General features: G+C 49.2%; 1 protein-coding gene across 1 annotated transcript in view; it reads left to right on the top strand.

Moving 5' to 3' along the window:
- Nucleotides 1-7,482, top strand: part of rbm46 (RNA binding motif protein 46) — an 8,744-nt gene extending 1,262 nt beyond the window's left edge. The window contains exons 2-8 of the mRNA XM_086166115.1: nt 2,297-2,477; nt 2,675-2,831; nt 4,060-4,189; nt 4,836-4,933; nt 5,809-6,136; nt 7,003-7,214; nt 7,300-7,482. Of these exons, the coding sequence (XP_086022241.1) occupies nt 2,297-2,477; nt 2,675-2,831; nt 4,060-4,189; nt 4,836-4,933; nt 5,809-6,136; nt 7,003-7,214; nt 7,300-7,482 (1,289 nt within the window). The remainder of the gene's footprint in view (nt 1-2,296; nt 2,478-2,674; nt 2,832-4,059; nt 4,190-4,835; nt 4,934-5,808; nt 6,137-7,002; nt 7,215-7,299) is intronic.
- Nucleotides 7,483-19,704: the final 12,222 nt, after the last annotated feature.

Below are 19,704 nucleotides of genomic sequence, written 5' to 3'. Positions count from 1 at the left end.
TGAAACGTCTTGGAGTGAAGAAATTCAAGTCCAGTTGCCAGGAGAAGAATAAAGTTGGTGTAGAGAAGAAAATCAGAATCCGAATAATCTATTGATCTCCAAAATTGCTTTTTTTCGAAAGCGGCTCCTGCTGCAGAGTCAAGTGGGGAAGAATCGAAATAGAACTAAAAGAATAAACTAGTAAATAATAAAAAAAGAACAGTAAAGAGCCAAAGAAAGAAATAAAAATACAGTTAAAGGTCTGTAAAACGTATATGCATGTGTATTTACAAGTACATGTAGTAATTATGTGTATAAATCGGGGTTGTTGTACAGTTACAAACATTTATTACACCGAAGACAATGAAATGTTGCACATACAGAGAATGATGACACATGATGTCTGTGGAGGTTCTGTCTTCCAGGTCAGGGTGAATTCTTGTCCAAATCAACTGGACTTGAATTTCTTCACTGGAAAATGTTTCAGCCAAAGGCTTTATTTTGTCAGAAGTGAAGAATCCTCTGGGACGAGGAGCGAAACATGTTCAGGTTGAGAAATTCAAGTCCAGTCGCCAAGATGAGAAGATTTCAATAAGCAGTGCACATGATGACTCCACTGACGGCAAACAATATCGATAAATATAAATAAAAGAGACAGTTAAAAGATTGCAAAAGACATTCACAAAAATAGCTGAAAAAATGAGCAACAAGGATAAAAATAAACAGAATGAAACCAAAAAAAAAACAACAGCAAGGGTGAGAATAGACAACCAAAACAACAACAAGGATACAAGTAAACAGAATGGAAAAAAACAGAACAATATCAATAAATATAAATATAAATAAGAGTATGAAGCGATAGCAAAAGATATCCACAAAAATGAACAACAACAAGATAAAATAGACAACAGAATGAAAAAAAACAGGTTGAGAATAGACAACAAAAAAAAAACAATGATAAAAAAAACACAAAAAACAACAAGGGTGAGAATAGACAACTACAAAAATAAAAATAAACAGAATGGGGGAAAAAAAAATGACTAACAGCCAACTGACGCAGAGACAATAACAATATCAATAAATGAGTTTAAATATAAATAAGAGACTATTAAGAGATAGCAAAAGATATCCACAAAAATGAACAAAAAGCATAAAAATAGACAACAATAATAATAAAAAAAAAACTGCAAGGGTGAGAAAAGACAACAAAGATTAACAATGATTAAAAACACGAAAAACAAAAACAAGGGTGAGAATAGACAACAAAAATAAAAATAACCATACTGGGGAAAAAACAGCGAACAGAATTATTACAATTATCACTTCTCCAACAGCCAACTGACGCAGAGACAATAACAATATCAATAAATACGAATATAAATATGAATCATCTATTAAGAGATAGCAAAAGATATGCACAAAAATGAATAACAACAAGGATAAAAATAGAGGACAGAATGGAAATAAAAGAAATAGCAAGGATGACAATAGACAACAAGGTTAAGAATATAAACAGAGTGACAATAGCAATGACAAAAACAAACAGGATGTGAATGGCGTGATAAAACAAGACGACGGCGTTCGAGCGTGACGAGTGTGAGGTAGCGAGTTCCTTCGCCCTCCATGCTGGCGGGAAAAAGGGGCACGTCTGATTTCAAACAAGCAGGAAATGAACACAAACAACCCCAAATAAATCAAAATTAAGGAGACACACCCCATTACTCCGATCCGGCACCTTGCCGAAGCGTTATCTTGATTTGGCCGCCGGTTGTCGTGTGTTTGTTTGCGCGGGTTTTCGTCGACGCAGAACATCTGGAGGACGCCGTTCTTAGCGCTCATTAACCGCCGTCCCGGCCTGCGAAGAACAAACACACAGTTTGTCCTCATCTGGCCTCCCGTCGGCGGGTTCACCGCCTCCGGTTCCACCAGAACGCTGCAATTAGTGGAATGTGAAACGGCGTAGAAAAGGCCGCCGTTTCCCGGGGAGCGTGTGTTCCAAAATGAAATCCTTTTAGCAGCGTGAAGCTAAAGTAATTAAAAAAAGACGGCAGGAGAAAAACCTCAAGGTCGATGCGTTCTGCGATTTAATACTTAACGACTTAACAAATCGCCAGGTTATTGATTAATGACTCGATCCGGAGCCTCCTCTTCTGGTTCTGCTTCGTTTGGACCTCCAAAGTTTCTCCACGTCGCTTCTTCCTCTTCCTCCCAAAGCCGCCGCGAGCGGAAGAATTTTTTTATAAAATCCCAGCTTGTTAGCGTGCTGTTTGAATCGAGTGGGCGGAGCTTAGACGGCGTGCGGTGTGGTGTGTTTCAGAGTGGGAGGGCCCGCCGCCGCCGCAGGGCTGCGAGGTGTTCGTGGGGAAGCTCCCCCGCGACATGTACGAGGACGAGCTGGTGCCGCTGTTCGAGACGGCCGGGAAGATCTACGCCCTGCGGCTGATGATGGAGTTCAGCGGCGTGAACCGGGGCTACGCCTTCATCAAGTACACCAACAGGTACCGCCCTCACTTCCTGTCTGCACAGGAAGTGGAGGCTTGTTGTGAGGTATTGACAGATTTGTAGCCGATGCAGTTTGTCATCGCAATTCACGTCCGTCCCGACGCCGTTTCGAGCGATCTTTTCCGTTTTTTTGACGATTTTAAAACGCCGACCGGTTGCGGTTGCCGTGGTGACGCTGGCGGCTGCGTTTCAGAGACGCGGCTCTGCGGGCCATCCAGACGCTGAACAACTTCGAGGTCCGCCCGGGGAAATACATCGGAGTGTGTATGAGCACGGACAACTGCCGCCTCTTCATCGGAGGGATCCCCAAAGACAAGAGCAAGGAGGAGATCTTGGAGGCCATCAGTGACGTAGGTCCTCCGTCACCCGCAAGCCGGACACGAATCCGCTAGATCAGGGGTGTCGAAGGGGGCGGACCGGTAAAATCGTAGCGTAAATACCGAGAAACGACACCAAGTCCAAATTTAAAGGTCAATTATAAAAATCTGAACTGTTCCTTTTAAAAAATACATGACCGACAAGCTGAGATTCATGAGGAGAAGAAGGTGCAACGTCAACAAGGTCAACTCAGTTCAATCTTCTCAGTTGTATTTTTGGCGGCGCCGAAACTTGCTGCATCCACACGGAGCATACGGGTTTCCCAAATCACCTCAAGCAACAAATAAGAAGTGGGCCATTTTTGTGGAAAACCCTACTTATCTCTTTTTTTTGACAACAACATCTTGCTGAGGAGGGTGTCGGGCCCGACGGAAAAGCAAGTAAAAGTAAAGTATACTATTTATGGGATTTATTTGCCGCCATCTTATGAGACGTCCTGAATCACATGGTGCTGTGCCGTGTCGCTAACGCTGACTAAAACAGTGCGTCACTCGCAGACAATATAGGAACTGCATTTCTATTTTTAAGACACAGTTCATGATTTTTATGTATTTATCAAGCGGTGGATTTATTCCATGGGCCGGGTCGGACCCCCTGGCGGGCCGGTTTTGGCCCGCGGGCCGGACGTTTGACACCCCTGGGCTGGATTATCCAGAAAAGACCTGGATGTCACTCGGGAATCCACTAGATCACGAGTCAAACTCAGGGCTCATCATTTAACGTGGCGAGAACGTCTTAAAATAAACAATAAACTCTAATTCCAGTGACGGCATCCCGCCAATGAACAAGTGGAATTGAGAGATAAAAAATGATCCCTAAATATCCAAGAAGAGAAAAGTTGATGCAGATGGAAGGCTGTTCCAAGAAAGGCCAACACATGTTTGTGCTTCAAGCAGAAAAAAAAACAGTCCGTCGGCAAGAAAACAACAAATTGATATTAAAATAGAATGAGTTTTCTTTATCGACGTGGATAGTTTGATTATTGATCGATGGAAGAATGTGGGTTTAGTAGTTATATCTATTTTCCACTTAATACGCTGATGCTATTAGGATTCCATGTGTCCCTTTGAGGACAAGCGTTATGCCGATGTGGTGACGATGAGTTTGACTCTCCTGCACGAGATAATCCAGAAAAGAACTAGATGTCAGTCAGAACTCACCTGGATTATCCAGAAAAGACGTGAATGTTATTCCTCCCAGGCGACGGAGGGCGTGGTGGACGTGATCGTGAACCCCTGCCGCACCAACAGGGGGCGCAACCGAGGATACACCTTCGTGGAGTACGAGTCGCACAAAGCCGCTGCGCTCGCCAGGAGGAAGCTCATGCCTGGTAGACACACACACACACACACACACACACACACACGGTGTGAGGTCATCAGGTTAGAGGAAGTGTTCCATCAGAAGGTTCCTGCTGGTGGATGATGAGTGTCCTCACCGACACGTCCGTCCAGCAGGAGGTGGTAGAACACCACAAGCAGAACTTCTCTGAAGGTCCAGACCAGAAGCTCTGAGGATCTCCTCTCTTTTTTCTGCACCAACTATCAGGATCCGCTCCCTTCGGAGCTTCAGAAGATCCTGCAGAAAGCAGACCTTCTCTTTTAAAGTCCCTCAAGACTATTCATTTCCGGCTCGTCTGCTCTGCTGTCATTTGTCGGACACGAGGCCGCCTCGGGCTGATCTCACACACACACACACACACACACACACACACACACACACACACACACACACACACACACACACACACACACACACACGTGTGTCCTCAGGTGTCTCAGCCAAAACTTAATGTTTGAAACAACAAAGGTGCCTCATCCTAGCCGACAGCTGGACTCTGATTCACCATGACAACGGAGGGAGGAAGGAGGGAAGAGAAGAAGGAGATGAGGACGGAGTGAAGGACAAGAAGATGAGAGGAGGATGAGTGAAGGAGTGGAGGAGATCCCTCAGTCCTGTGACCTTCTGTGTTCCAGAGAACTTCCAGCTGCTGGGTCACACGGTGCGCGTCAACTGGGCGGAGCCAGAAAGACACCTGGACCATGACATCATGCAACGCATCCGCACCCTGCATGTAAGACACACACACACACACACACACACACACACACACACACACACACACACACACACACACACACACTGGGGAACCTGCGTGTCTAATGAACACACCGGCGTCTAAAAGGCTGAATTGACAAGAGATGCGGATAGAGACGTCCTGTGGTGGCGCCCCCTAGTGGCCGGGAGGGGAACTGCAGCAGGGGGGGAATCACCACTAGGGCTTTCATTGTGGAAGGAGGAGAGAAGCGAGTACTCAGCTGTGCAGAGTTTGTTTAGTGTGTGTGTGTGTGTGTGTCTTCCCTGTCCAACAACACACACACACACACACACACACACACACACACACACACACACACACACACACACACACACACACACACACACACACACACATCTCATTTGGAGCCTGTTGGGAGCGATCGCCCTCATCAGTTACGCCAAGTTTGCAGCTTCACGGGAATCATTTCAACTCTGGAGAACCGACACACACGGGTGGGTTCGAAACTCCCTGTGTGTGTGTGTGTGAGTGTGAGTGTGTGTGAGGGGGATAAGAAAGGAAGGAGAAGAGTGTAGGGAAGAGAGGAAACTAGAGATGGGAAGAAGTGAAATGGTTCGGAGGAAGGAAGGAAGGAAGGAGGAGACTGGATGAGAGCAGGAGGGCTGAAGGTCCAGCGTGATCTTCAGCATCTTCTGGATGTGGTTGGTCTCCAAAGCTCTACATCTGCACGCTCACACTCAGGAAGGTGCAACAACAGCCTCCGCTCGGGGAGCCAATCACCCGGAGGGGCGGAGCCAAACCACCTTAAGGAGGGCTGAAGGTCAAACACCCCTGAAGGACCCCGATTGTTGAAGTGTGTGTGTGTGCGTGTGTGTGTGTGTGTGTGTCAGGTGCGGAACCTGCTGCCGTCCACCAGCGAGGACACCCTGCGTTGGGAGTTCTCGCGCTTCAAGCCAGGCTGCGTGGAGCGGGTCAGGAAGCTCACCGACTACGCCTTCGTCCACTACTTCCTGCGCGAGGACGCCGTCGCCGCCATGACGCTGCTGAACGGCACGCAGATCGAGGGCACCACCGTGGACGTGTCTCTGGCCAAACCGCCGCGGCCTCGGGACGCCAGGAGGCCCGGCGGCAGGGTCCACCTCAGGAACGGTGGAGGGGACGGGAGCGACGCCTTCTCCCAGCTGTCTCACCTGGGAAACCCCGTCTACTCCTCAGCAGGTGGGCGGCGATTGATATTATTGCTAGATTAGAAAGAGCCGGGGTTTGGAAAAGGGGGGTCGGCCATGTTTGTAGTTCTCAGCCGTTCTGAACGAGCGTAGGTAAGGGAGGCCTGGTGTCGGACGTGCCGCGAGTCATGTGACAATCTCAGACCTCGTCCCTCGGTTCGGCCTGCAGCCGAACAGTTCTTTTGAACAGCTCATTGGAACCCAGACGAACGGTTCACCTGAACAGCTCATTTGAACCCAGACGAACAGTTCACTTTAACAGCTCATTCAAACCGAGACGAACGGTTCACTTGAGCAGCTCATTTGAACTCAAACAGTTCACTTGAGCAGCTCAGTCAAATCCAGATGAACGGTTCACTTGAATAGCTCATTCGAACGGTTCACTTGAACAGCTCATTCGAATCCAGACGAACGGTTCACTTGAAAGGTTTAGTCAAACCCGCAGACAAACAGTTCAGTTAAAGCCACAGGAAAACAGTTCATTTGAACCCACAGACGAACAGATCAGTCGAACCCGAGGTTGAACAGTTAACAGTTCAATCAAATCCCACAGCCAATCAGTTCATTTGAACCCTCCAACAAACAGTTGAAAAGTTTAATCAAAGTCAGACAGTTTTACAGTCCAGTCAAACCCACAGGCGAACAGTTCAGTTAAAACCAGGCGAACAGATCAATTGAACCCACAGATGATCAGTTCGGTTAAAGCCACAAACACTTCAGTTAAACAGTTCAGTTAAAGAGTCGCTTCCAAAACACAGATGAACAGTTGAGTAACTCTTTTGTGTCAGTTCTCACATCAGTGTGTGTGATCAAAGGAAGCCTCTCCCCGTGTGTGTGTGTGTGTGTGTGTGTGCTCAGCGTCGGCGGGGGGGGACGCAGACCGCCGCTACTTCCCCCTGTTCCCCGGCACCCCCCTGTCCCCCACAAGCCTGCTGCTGCTGAAGCCCAGTCAGATCAACTCGGCCGTCAGCCTGCTGGAGTTCTTCTGCAGCAAGAACTACTGGCCGCCGCCCGAGTACCAGCTGTTCTCCACGCCGGGGCCCGACGGCAGCCCGCTGCTGCTCTACAAGGTGCTCCGAGTCCATCACCTGCGTCCGAAAGAGAAAGGTGTGTGGAAGGCGCTGAAGTGTGTGTGTGTGTGTGTGTGTGTTCCAGGTGATGATCCTGCAGGTCACCTACATCCCCGACAAGCTGTGCGTGTCCCTGGACGAAGCCAAGGAGCTGGCGGCGCAGACGGCGCTCTGGAACCTTGGCTCCGCCCCCCAGCGTGGTTCCCCCGCCCCCGACGGCAGCCACCCGACCCCCGACCCCCTGGACATGTTCCTGCTCAACCAGTAGGGGGCGCCGTCGAGCAGACGTTGTAGGTCTTTTTGTGTTGTTTTTTTTTTTTTTTTTTTTGTTGCGCTGTTGTTGGGACTGAGTTACACACACGATGAGTGGAAACACCCTCATGTTGCTAGGCAACGGTTGCTGGTCTGGAATAATAAAAAAGTGTGATGTGAAACTGTGTGTGCTCCCTCCTGTGAGGACACACACACACACACACACACATCTTCATCGACCTCCGTCTCATCTCTCGGGTGGAGATGGATGGAAAATCTGGTGGAGCTTCTCCGCCAACATCAACCTGTGACCTCCACAGCTTCCTCCACCCCCGCAGCTTCTCCTCTCTCCACGGCTTCCTCCAGCTCCCTCCACCTCCACGCCTCTCATTAACTGAAATTATCCGGACGCCGCGGCTCCTCTCCGCTCTGATTGGCTGACAGAACCAGGAAACACCAAAGGCTACATTTGATCATCCGGCCTTAAAAGCACGCCGACCAGCGGGAGGTGCCGACATCCCGGCCGCGTCCCTGGAGATCAGCGGCCCAAAATGCGGAGGAGAAACTGAATTATTCACACGGCGGCGAGGAAACCCAAAGGGGGCGGAGCCACGGGAGACCAAGGGGCATCAGAAATGCCATTTCTGCTCGCAGAAGGAAGTTTCATCCAGAGACGCGGCGAAAAGCGGAGGCTGGCTCCGCCCCCCCGGCCAAGGCTCCGCCCCCTGGCCAAGGCTCCGCCCCCTGGACGCCACCCGGGGATCTTTGTAGCTCACACTGGAGTACATGAAAAGAGCGGCGGGGGATCAGTCTCCTAAATTACTGGCTCTTTCAAAAGGCTCTTTATATGCCTTGACACACACACACACACACACACACACACACGTACTGGAATATTAAACACACTTCCAGCGCGGCAGCGAGCCGCTCCGCTTGAGGCGCCCTGAGCGTCAATCTGCATGATTACATTTTTAAAGGTTCAATCTAAACGCCATCATTTATTCACAATGAGATTCTAGGTGGAAGCTGCACCGCCGCCTGTCGCCTGTAGGGGGCGCCAGAACGCACCGTCGGCGCTGGGAACTCAACTCCAGTTCTGATTGGGAGAGAAGAAAAACGTCACCTTCTAACCACGAGGAGACAAGATGTTCCTGTGTCGGAGGGCAAGACCTTGAGTCTGACCTCCAGCAGGAGGTTAAATCTCTGGACAGGAAGCAAACATGCCTGGACCCAGAGTCCATCTGAGGCAGGAAGACCACTGGATGACCACCAGACAACCACTGGATGACTATCAGACGCCAACTAGATGACCACCAGATGCCAACTAGATGACCACCAGATGCCAACTTGATGACCACAAGACAACCACTAGATGACCACCAGACCACTGGATGACTACCAGAAAACCACTAGATGACCACCAGATGCCAACTAGATGACCATCAGATGCCTGGATGACCATCAGATGCCAACTAGATGACCATCAGATGCCAACCAGATGACCACCAGATAACCACTAGATGACCACCAGATGCCAACTAGATGACCACAAGACAACCACTAGATGACCACCAGACCACTGGATGACCATCAGACGCCAACTAGATGACCATCAGATGCCAACCAGATGACCACCAGATAACCACTAGATGACCACCAGATGCCAACTAGGTGACCACAAGACAACCACTAGATAACCACCAGATGCCAAGTAGATGACCACCAGATGCCAACTAGATGACCATCAGATGCCTGGATGACCATCAGATGCCAAGTAGATGACCACCAGACAACCACTAGATGACCACCAGATGCCTGGATGACCATCAGACGCCAACTAGATGACCATTAGATGCCAACTAGATGACCATTAGATGCCAACTAGATGACCACCAGATGCCTGGACAACCACCAGACAACCACTAGATGGCCATCAGACCAGTGGATGACCACCAGTGTAATCATAACACTTCTCTCTTCTGGACATGAAACCATGAGGGGCCTCCAGGACCCAGTGAAGACCAGGAGGTCGGGATTCCAGGGAATATGGTTGAACAGAACTTCGAGCGAAGGGTCTGGAGGACTCACAGAAGTACTCCATGGTTGCACCCTCAGGAGGACTCGTCAGGTTCAGCCCATCCAAGTACTTATCAAGACTCGGCTTTTAAAAGTATTTGTACAAAATAGGTACTTGAGGCAGTTTGCTGGGTTTGGACAGATGTCCTTCCATCTGGAGATCCAAAGTATTTCTAAGGCGGCGCCACAGAAGCAAAGACAACAAAGTACTTATCGAGTTCAGACGAAGTAGTGTTGTGAGTACAAGAGCTACCTGGACCGTCTGTGGAGGCGTCTGAAGGTCTCCTGCGTGACCTTCAGAACGCCGCTTTGTTTTCCCTTCAAAGCGGCGGCAGATGGAGGAGGACAATTCCATCTGCCTGCTCCGCTCCTCGCTCTGCTCCAGCTTCAGAGGACCTTATCTGAGGGATGAGGAGGAGTGTTTGCTAGCAGATCTCCTCCAGGGCTTCCAGCATAAACTCCCGGAGAAGGTGTTTGGATTAGATGCTTCTTATCTCCTCCGCCGTGCAACCTCAGCCCCGACCAGAACCTCCAGATTAGCGGTATCTGTGTATCTTCTGCCACTGACGTCAGCTTGGTGACTATCTTCTGAGGCCTGGGGTGGTGGGTGGAGGGGTGAGCTCCACCTGAGGAGAAGACAACCATCCGCCTGAGGTGGAGGTCCACAACGGGAGGTTCTTCAGCAGTGTGAAAATGGCTGACGCCTTCAATGTTCTCAGAGGGACAGGAAGGGCTGTGGAGTCCATCAGCACTACGTTCTCCTGGAGCCTCCAGCCTGGGTTCTCCAGGTTCTTCATGTCGATGTCCAGAGTAGATCCCACCCATTCCACAGGTTGTGAAGCTTCTGATTGACAGCAGACCGGCAGAGGTTTCACCCTTCCCTGGTTAGCCGAACCCTCCTGGAGATGCCTCCTCAGACGTGACCTTTGACCTTGCCGCGAACAAGCCGTCAACGACCAATTAGCGCTGCGTCACAGCGCCCCCTGCTGGCGGAGATCGCTGAAGAACAACATGCGGAGAAGGAAGATGAAGGCGGAGGACGGATGGCGAGGAGTGGGAGGCGGAGATTAAACAGGAGCGCAGCGGGAGGGTCGACTAATATTTGAGTGTGTGTGTGAGAGTGTGTGTGTGTGTGTGTGTGTGTGAGTGTGAAATTAGGAAAATTAAGTGATTACCAGCAGGGGGGAAGCAAACACAGCAGAGATGTTTTGGAGGCTGCAGCTTCTTCATCGTCATCCTCCTCCTCAGTCTCACTCCTCCACCTACCTGGAGGTCAAAGGGCAAAGGGGGGGAGGGGAGCACGCCACCGGCGAGAAGGGGCGGAGCCTAACGCTCATTAGGCCGCCATCGTCGTCCGTCTCTGGAGAGCCGAAGTCCTCCAGAGAAGAGCTGGCACCATAACAGCTTTGAAGTGTCTGTTTGTGTGTGTGTGTGTGTGTGTGTGTGTGTGTGTGTGTGTGTGTGTGTGTGTGTGTGTGTGTGTGTGGCGCCTCAGGCCTGTCACATGACCACCCCGTGAATTGGAATTCTAATTTTCTTTGATTGTTTTTCTTTTTCTTTTTTTTTAATCGTTAAAAAAAAGAGTGTGTGTGTCGCTCCGAGTGGCCGCTTTCTAACCTCCTCTTGAGTCGTCATAAAGTACATTCGTCTGAATAAAAGTGGAGTTACAGGATGCGGAGAAAAGTTGCCGGTCGGAGCGCAAGATCAGATTAGGGCCGGCCGAGAGCGCCTTCTTATTAAAACTCATCCATCAGCGGGGACTCACACACACACACACACACACACACACACACCACCATCTCCAAGCGAAAAGCACTTGCTAGGAATTAAAAGCAGTGTGTTGGTCCAGAAAGGACCAGAGAGACGGCGGTGAAGGGTTAACACCTGCCCGGCGCTCTTACGCGCCTTGCTTCAAGACCAGATTAAAAGCAAGGCCTGTTAAATAAACACACACACACACACACACACACTGAGCCCCCTTTAAACCCGTCAGACCTGACAGACTGCCGTGGCAACAACAAGTCAAAGTGAAGGGATTAGTTTCCCCAAACTCAGGGAGTCACTTTCAGGCCACGACGGCCGGGAAAACACAAAAATTCACGAGAAATCTCAGAAAGAAATTTAAAGTCGGGTTTGTACGGAAACGCTGGCGGTTCGGCCCTGAGACGCCTCGGGAAGGAGGCGGGGCTTCGGCGGGCGCGACGGTGTTTATCCAGACGCCGTCACACCCGGCCGACGTTGGAGTGTGATGGAGTTTCCAGCCTCCATGCCAAGCAGTCGAGTCCCAGAACGGCAGATCTTTCCGTCCTCCACACCTCTATGTGTGTGTGTGATGGACACCTGCAGTGTCTCCATCCTGTCATATCTTATCTCTGTGCTGTAAATGGAAAAGTTTGGGTCCAGAAACATGCTGCCTCCTAAACCTCAGATAGCTGGTCTCCTACTGTATCCTAGCGTCGTAGGCTACCCATTTATCCCCTTGCCTCCAAGCCACTGTACTCTTGCTTCCTAGCCTAGCTCACTGTGTCCTTGCCTTCTAGCCTACACCACTGGGTCCCAGTCTCCTTTTGAATTCTACGGTGTCCAGGCCTTCTAGTGTACCCCACTGTGTCCAAGCCTACCTTCTTTGTCCTCATCTCTTAACCTGCCCCAATGTGTCCAGCCTACCATTGTTCCTTTGCCTCCTAGAGTACCCCTCTCTATCCTTATCTCCTAGCTTACCTCACTGTATCCTTCCCTCATAGCTATTCCTTTGTGTCTTTATCTCTTATTGTACCCTACTGTATCTTGGCCTCCTTGTCTACCCCAGTTTATCCTTGCCTCCAAAGCTACACCACTGTGTCCTAGGCTCCTTACCTACCCTTCAGTGTCCTTGTCCTCTATTGTACACCAGTGTATCCTGGCCTCCAAGCATACCCCTCAGTGTCCTTGTCTTCTATTGTACACCAGTTAATCCTTGCCTCCTTACGTACCCCTCAGTGTCCTTGTCCTCTATTGTACACCAGTGTGTCCTGGCCTCCAGCTTACCCCTCTGTGTCCTAGTCTACTAGTGTACCCTTGGGTGTTCTGGCCTCCAGCTTACCCCTCTGTGTCCTAGTCTACTAGTGTACCCTAGGGTGTTCTGGCCTCCTACAGTTAGCTCCTTGTCTCTTAGCCTACCAGCATGTATCCTAGCCTACCCGACCCTCCCTCCCTGCCTGCCTCCAGTGTTTCCTGGCCTCTGTTCCTCTGTAGCTTCCCCAGCTGGACTTGTGAACCTAATTGCTATGCGAGGATTTGGCTGGACTCTATAAGGGGTAGGAGTGTGTGATGTTAGCGGCGTGTGTGTGTGTGTGTGTGTGATGTGAGGGAACGTGGCGCCCGCTTTCCCCCGCGCCGCCGACCGACGCCTGCTGTTTAAAACAGCCGTCCGGCTGCTGTTGTTTAAAAGAGCGGCGCCGATGCGTGAGCCCCCCGTGGGCGACGGCACGCCGCCATGATGGACCCCCGCCACGCGAGGAGACTAATGAGGCTCCGGCAGAAGCGACAAGAGGAGATCCATCAGGGCCGGCCCGCCGCGATGAGGCGCGCACTCGTTTGTCATGCTGTCACACTGTGTGGCGGCGGCCGTCAGTTTAGTGCGGGCGACCGACAGGAAGCTGTCACAATAAAAGCGCGGGGGTGGCGTCCTGAACGAAGAGCGGCGGCCGTGGCGAAGGGGGAGGAGCCGGCGGGGCGGTTATGGAGCTGTTAATCTCCTGTCGGGCGAACGACAAAGAGCGCAAGGCGTCTGACGGCTTCTAATGAGGAGCTCTTCATCTCTCGGGATGCTTTCGCGCAAAGGAGCTGAGATGTGATTCAAATTGGGCCTCACTGATTGGCCGTTAACGGTCACATGACCAAAACCCCAGTACGGTGTACTCCGATTACTCCGGAGCAAACTGGAAATTGGAGAACTTCTGTGCACTTCCTGTGATGACGCAAACCGGTTCCTCTCTGGTTTTGAGGGCCTGAAGTTGCTAGCTTATTTCAGAGGCTCTGATTGGTTGGCCGGACGTTCGAGCTTTAATTAAAAGGGGACAAATTAGCAGATAAGTCCAACGCCCGACGGGTCCTGGTCAACTCCCTCCCAAAACAACATTGGGTTTGTGAAGGTTTCGTTTATGGAGGCCCTGAGCAGCTTCCGCTGTCACATCAACACCTGCTCCTCACTTTTAGCAGCTCTTTAGGGCGGCGGCGGCGGCTCAGTCGGCCATTTTAAATGGAAGTCGAAATGAAAGGCGTCCTATTTGATAAAGACCCGCGGGACTCCGGCTCCGCTCCTTCTCAAAATCATTTTTGAATATTTAAAAATTGGCCTCCCAGGCTTTTTCATTACTTTTGAGTGATTCACCTCGCCGCCGCAAACATCTGCACGCCGCTAACGGACGACCATCAGCCGCAAATGACTTCCCATTTCGCCGCCGCGGACGCCATCTCCTGCACCTCCAGCTCCTTTTCTTCTGCCTATCTTTAATTTCTCCCCGGATGCAAATGAAGGCCCCCCCCCCCCGACGTGCCGCTGATAAAATATGCAGATGGAGATATCAGTAATACCGGCGAGGTCTTAGAATGAAGTCCTCATCTGATTGGTTCCTCAAGGTCACCCAGGATGATGTCGTTTCAAAGGATCGCCGTCTTAAAACCGGTGGAAAAGAAGTAAAGGACTGAGCGCTGGAAGCTGAGGGACCAACTCGTGGCCGAAGGAGACCTCCGAGGATTATCTGGGATCGGTTTCATTTAAAAAAAAAAGAACTCTGCTAAACACCTAGAAGCTTCAAGCGAAAGCTAGCGTGAAAAGGAGGGTCCTTACCGGAAGACGCCGGGCCGTGATTGGCCGCCGCTGTGGCCGAAGGTCGTGGGTTCGAGCCCCAGGTAGCGTCTCTTCTCTGTGGGTCGGGGGAGGTTCTGCTGCCGTCCCCGTGGCAACTTTGAGGTTAACCTTTGAGCAAAGCTCTCCCTGATTGGCTGAGGAGATAGAAGGAAGGGAAATGTCACCTGGAGATAAAAAGATAGGATCCATTATTTATGTGGTTCCCGCCTCAATGATCATTATTTTGCTTTATTTTTCAGCGGATGGTGCCCTTCTTGGATGAGTTCCTTTGCGTTCCCATGGCAACGCTATACTTTCACGAACTGTTTCCCGCCCGGGGCCTCCATCGCCGGATGGAGGAGAACCTAAAGACGCCGAGGAGCAACAACAGATGTGGGGGAGAAAATTTAAATTAAAAAAAAAAAAGAAGAAAAAAAAAATCTATTTAAAAAGTCTCTAAAAATGGCAAATATAATAATCTGAAAAAAAAAAAAAAAAAAAAAAAAACAGGGAAAAATTAATAAATCAATAAATCGGAAAAAAGAAGTTGAAAATAACCAGAAAATTGACCAAAAACCAAACTGGAGCTCCAGCTGATCAGCGCTGGGTCAAACTCCCTCCTGAGGCCCAATGATTTCCCCGCTAGCAATCAATAAAAACACATCTACGATCAATACCTCCTTTTAGAGGTACGAGGCTCTCCTCCCCCAGGTTCCCCACCATCGACCTCTTCGCAGAGAAGATTCTGGTACAATTTGACCCGCTGACAGCGACCTTGGGAAGGAGGTCGTTGGAAGCCGGGTCTCCAAATGAAATCTGAAGAAGCAGGAAGTGATGTCGTAGCTCTTTCTTTTCCTTCGGGCTTTTCTCTTCAGGGTTCTCCACAGCAAATCAACCTTCTCCATTCCTGGTTCCATTCCCAGCTCCTCCTGGTAACTACCTTCACTTCCTCATCCATATATCTTCTCTTTGGTCTTCCTCTAGACCCCCAGTTCCAGCATCTGTCTGACAATACATTCACTCGTGACCCAACCATCTCCAAAACATCTGCTACGTGCCGTCCCTCTGATGGACGTCTTCATCTCTGCCTCCTGTTTTTCTGCTCTTTTGTATTAAATCTAGATGGACAAGAAGCGACACTTTCACAATAAACCTGAGCTGGCAGGAAGTGACATCACACAACGTTCCAAATAAACCTGAGCTGGCAGGAAGTGACATCGCAGTGCATTTGAAAGAAATCAAAAGGCAACTGTGCACTGCTCCCACATTCTCAGCGCACAAGAAAACCTATTTGCAGTGAGCTCACTGCAAATAAATTAGATATTTAACATTTTTTTCTGTATCATTTTGCTGTGTAACCTGGGGAGTCACAGGCGTCCAGCAGATCATAGGATACGATGCAATTACGCTACGCAGCCAATCATGGCATTGACAGTACTTGTTTGTTTGTTTAGAAGTTTATCAGGACAGTATATAAATACATGAAGCACAGAGGCAGAGATGTTTGTACCAGATTATAGCTCATAGCTAATTTCCATCTGTAGTCCTGGACAATACAAATATAAAACTGTATAAAATCAACAATATATATAAAATATACAGATAGGCAATAAAATAACTATTCAACATATAAACAGGCAATAAAATATGTATTTTGCAAGCTGAAAGTGCTATTGTTGTGATATAGTTACTTAATACCCGTCTGGCAGCGTTAGCATGTTTGGTGCTTCAGAATCCAATTTTTAACGTGTAAAGGTGTGAAAATCAGTCATGTTCTTAAGATTGTCTGGAAGCCCATTCCATGCGTGCATGCGCTCTGCCGGTGCACGCTATATAACAATAATAACAGTGTGGCGCAGTTAATTAACGCTAATGCTAACCCTTTATCATGGCAAAACGAGCAGCGAATGTGATCCGTTCACTCACCGAACCAAAGGGAAAAAGAAATGCCGTGACATTTTTTTTCTTTTTCGAGAGAGAGAAAGGTCTGCTCTGCAAAACATGATGCTAAGCTAAAGTAGTGAGCGAGTTTGGAAGCTAGGGGTGATACTGATGTGTGGCCACAGCGTGCACGTCTGATGTTACTCACAGTGGTTCTTGTGCTCAGCCAGGTTGTTATGCAAAGACAAAATATCAGAGGGCACCTTGGAGGTGACATCGTCTTCCTTTCAGAATAAAGATGGAGAAAGTGAGGAAGCTGGTCCTTCAGACTCTTCCTCCTGGTCCTCCTGGTCTCCAAACCCAGCTCTTCCTCTGCTAAAACAAAAAATAAACAAACAGGCTGAGGACTAGACCTTTCTTCTTCCGGCTCCACCGCCGGCGAGAACAAATGTGCTGTTTACTTTGTAATGATAATATTTCTAAATTCTTTTCTTCTGCAGATGTTCACCTGCTCCCCTCCTCCAGTTATTTCATTTTTAAACACTTAATCTCCACAGGTTCTTGGCAGCAAGTTTAAAAAGTTTGCCGATAAAGATTACAGTCCGCCGAAAAGCGTCCCATTTGACGACAAAACTGGTGTTTTCCTCCGCCGTTGCCGTGGCGACGCCCCTTAGTTCACATCTTATCTGCGGCTAAGATAAATAAAATTAAATGAATACAAATCACCATGGCAACGTCGTGGAGGTCAGCTGCTGGGAGGAGAGGAGAAAATAAAAAAAAAAAGAAAAAGATGGGCTGCTTTAATTAATTATGGGAATAGTTGATCAATAGATTGAGGGCCGTCAGATCTGGAGGGTCGATCAGAGGGCGGCGGGAAACAAAGACGCTGAAAGTGTGTTTTAAACACTCTACACACCTGACTGGATTTAAGAGTGTGTGTGTGTAGCGGTCAGATGGTAGCTCAAACCCAAAACATGGCCGGCGGCCAGAGGGTGACCGTCCATCGATCATCCCTGGATCAGTGGACTTTAACGATCGGGGAAATGAAGACCAAGAGAATTAGAAGGTCCGTTCCCAGGAGATCTTTGAAGGCTTCTGGAGCAGAGGAGGGGACGGAGGTGCTGTGGCAGGGAATCACCGCAGGGGTCAGAGGTCAGGAAACAGAGCGGAGGTTCATCGCTTTGGATCTTTAAAGGTCCACTGACGGCATGAACAAGAAGGTTGAAGAAGGGCTGGAGCTCAGCAGGAGAACCGAACCTCACAGCAGGAGCACCTCCTTCTCACATCATGAGAACCTCCACAGCAGGAGAACCTCAGCCTCCACCTTGTGAGCAGATGGGTTCTATCAGGTTCTCCTGCCTGGGTTTGTGAAGGCCACCAAGCGGAGGTGTTTAGCTTTGGAGGTCTGGGCAGGATGAAGATGTTTGAGGAGCGATAACGCAGACGTACACAGAGAGTATCCAAGTATGCCTGGTATGTGAAGGAGGAGGACCAAGATTACTGGAGGAGACCTCCCGTTTGTCCTGGACAACCTGCCAGAACATCTTCTCCGCTGGCTCCAGCTGTCCACCATCTCCAACGGACGTGCCGCTTTGTGGACTGCTGGTGGAAGCCGGGAGAAGCTGGAGACCACACCGAGATGCAAGTTCTGCGCTGTAGATCAGAAACAGAGCCCGTTATTATTTAATAACTCACTCATCATGGATTAGGATCATCAAGCTGCTCATTTAGAAATTAAAAAAAGGAATAAAAACAACCCGCAAAGCCATTCCTTGAGGAGCAACCTGGGTCTGAGAAGAACCACCTCCCTGGTTTGGAGGTGAATAAATAAAACACGCATATTTCAGGAGTTAAATGAAGCATCTGGAGGAGGTTTGAATAATTCAACGAGGGAGAAAAAAAAAAACACAAATCCAGCTTAATCAAGAAAAACCTGATTAAAAAGAATGTTATTGTGGACTTTTGGACACGGCGAGGTTTGGCCCCAGAACATTAACACTCCTGACTTATTCATCCAGACCCAGCTCGCAGCGAGGAGGACAGGGATACATGTGAAATTCATGTCCGCCGACCGCATCGCATAAAAAACAAAGGCCCGGCCGAGGAACGTCTGGCGAGAGGACGACTGGAGGAACATTCAAATGTGAATGCTAATTCTGCTTCTGATCCGGGTCTATTTTGCCATTTTATATCTTTGTGACAAAGCAGAGCCTTTATTTTCATACGACGCGCAGTTATAGCGGTCAAAATCGACAGATTAATTGAATTAAAATCTTTTAAATGACTCGAAATCTCACAATCCCTCTCCTGCGCGCTCCAGGATGGGGAAACAGGAAGTGGTTGCACCAGGAGGGACTTTTTTTTCTTTTCCCATTTTAAATTTGCTTGGCAAGGTGTGGATGAAGGAGCCTGCTGCTGAAGGACCTGCTCAGAGCTGCAGTGACCTTCTGCTCCAGGACAGAGCTGGTCTTCTCCAGCAGGTTGTCCACTAGAAAGCAGCTGATACCACCAGGGTTGAAGGAGTGTCCTCAACAGAGCATCGTTATGTGGAGATTCCAGTTAGAACTCCCAGGTTCTTCAAGGAGGTTCTCCTCCCCTGGATGTTCACTGGTGTTTGAGATGATGCAGGACCAGCCGCTCCAGCGTCTTGATGAGGTACGATGAGATCCACTTTGGTTGCAGCACCTTCAGCAGAGGGTGGCCCTGCAGAGCTGCTCTGCACAGAACCCAAGGAACCTCAGTTCCTCCAACAAAAGTGTTTTGGAAAAAGTCCTTCAGAGCCTCCTAAGGACTCACGTGCGAAGACTGGAGATGAACCAGGTTGTGGTCTGATCTCCCCCAGGGGAAGGAGCCGCGGTGACGGAACGGATTAATTAAAAAGAAACGATAAATTAAAGAAGACAAACAAAACAGGTGGTCGGTGAATATGGGGGCGGATTAATAGGTTTTATTTGTTTTTACGTTGCGATCGGGACACCACATCTGTTGTCTAGCCTGAATAACACACACACAAACACACACATCCAACCAAAACACACACACACACAGACTTTTGCCATGGGTCTTTTTGCCCCCCTGCCAGAATGAAAATAACCATAATAAATAGACTAGGTATCAATCGTGTCACTTACAAATATGTAACCTCAGCTGTCAAACAGTGGATGTCCGTCTTGACACACACACACACACTCACACACACACACACACACACACACACACACACGCACAAGTGTGGGCCAGCCCAAGGCCGAGGCTCCACCTGCCTGGGGGGGGAGGAGGGGCAGATTTGACCTTTCCAGACGCTCATTTGCGGCGGAGACAAGATAAGGATAAACGAAAAGGTTGATTTCTGCACAGACAAAAACATTCGGTGACCAACAGAAACAACCGGAATCCATTTTTTTTTTGTTTCTCCCTCCAACTCAAATGAACCCGGTCTGAAGCCACGGG

This window comes from Fistularia commersonii, chromosome 19 (assembly GCF_037954325.1).
Source record: "Fistularia commersonii isolate RoL2024-O1a breed Wild chromosome 19, RoL_Fcom_v1.0, whole genome shotgun sequence".
Classification (NCBI taxonomy): Eukaryota; Metazoa; Chordata; class Actinopteri; order Syngnathiformes; family Fistulariidae; genus Fistularia; species Fistularia commersonii.
Note: the sequence above shows the minus strand (reverse complement) of the source record. Positions and strands in the feature narration are given on the sequence as shown.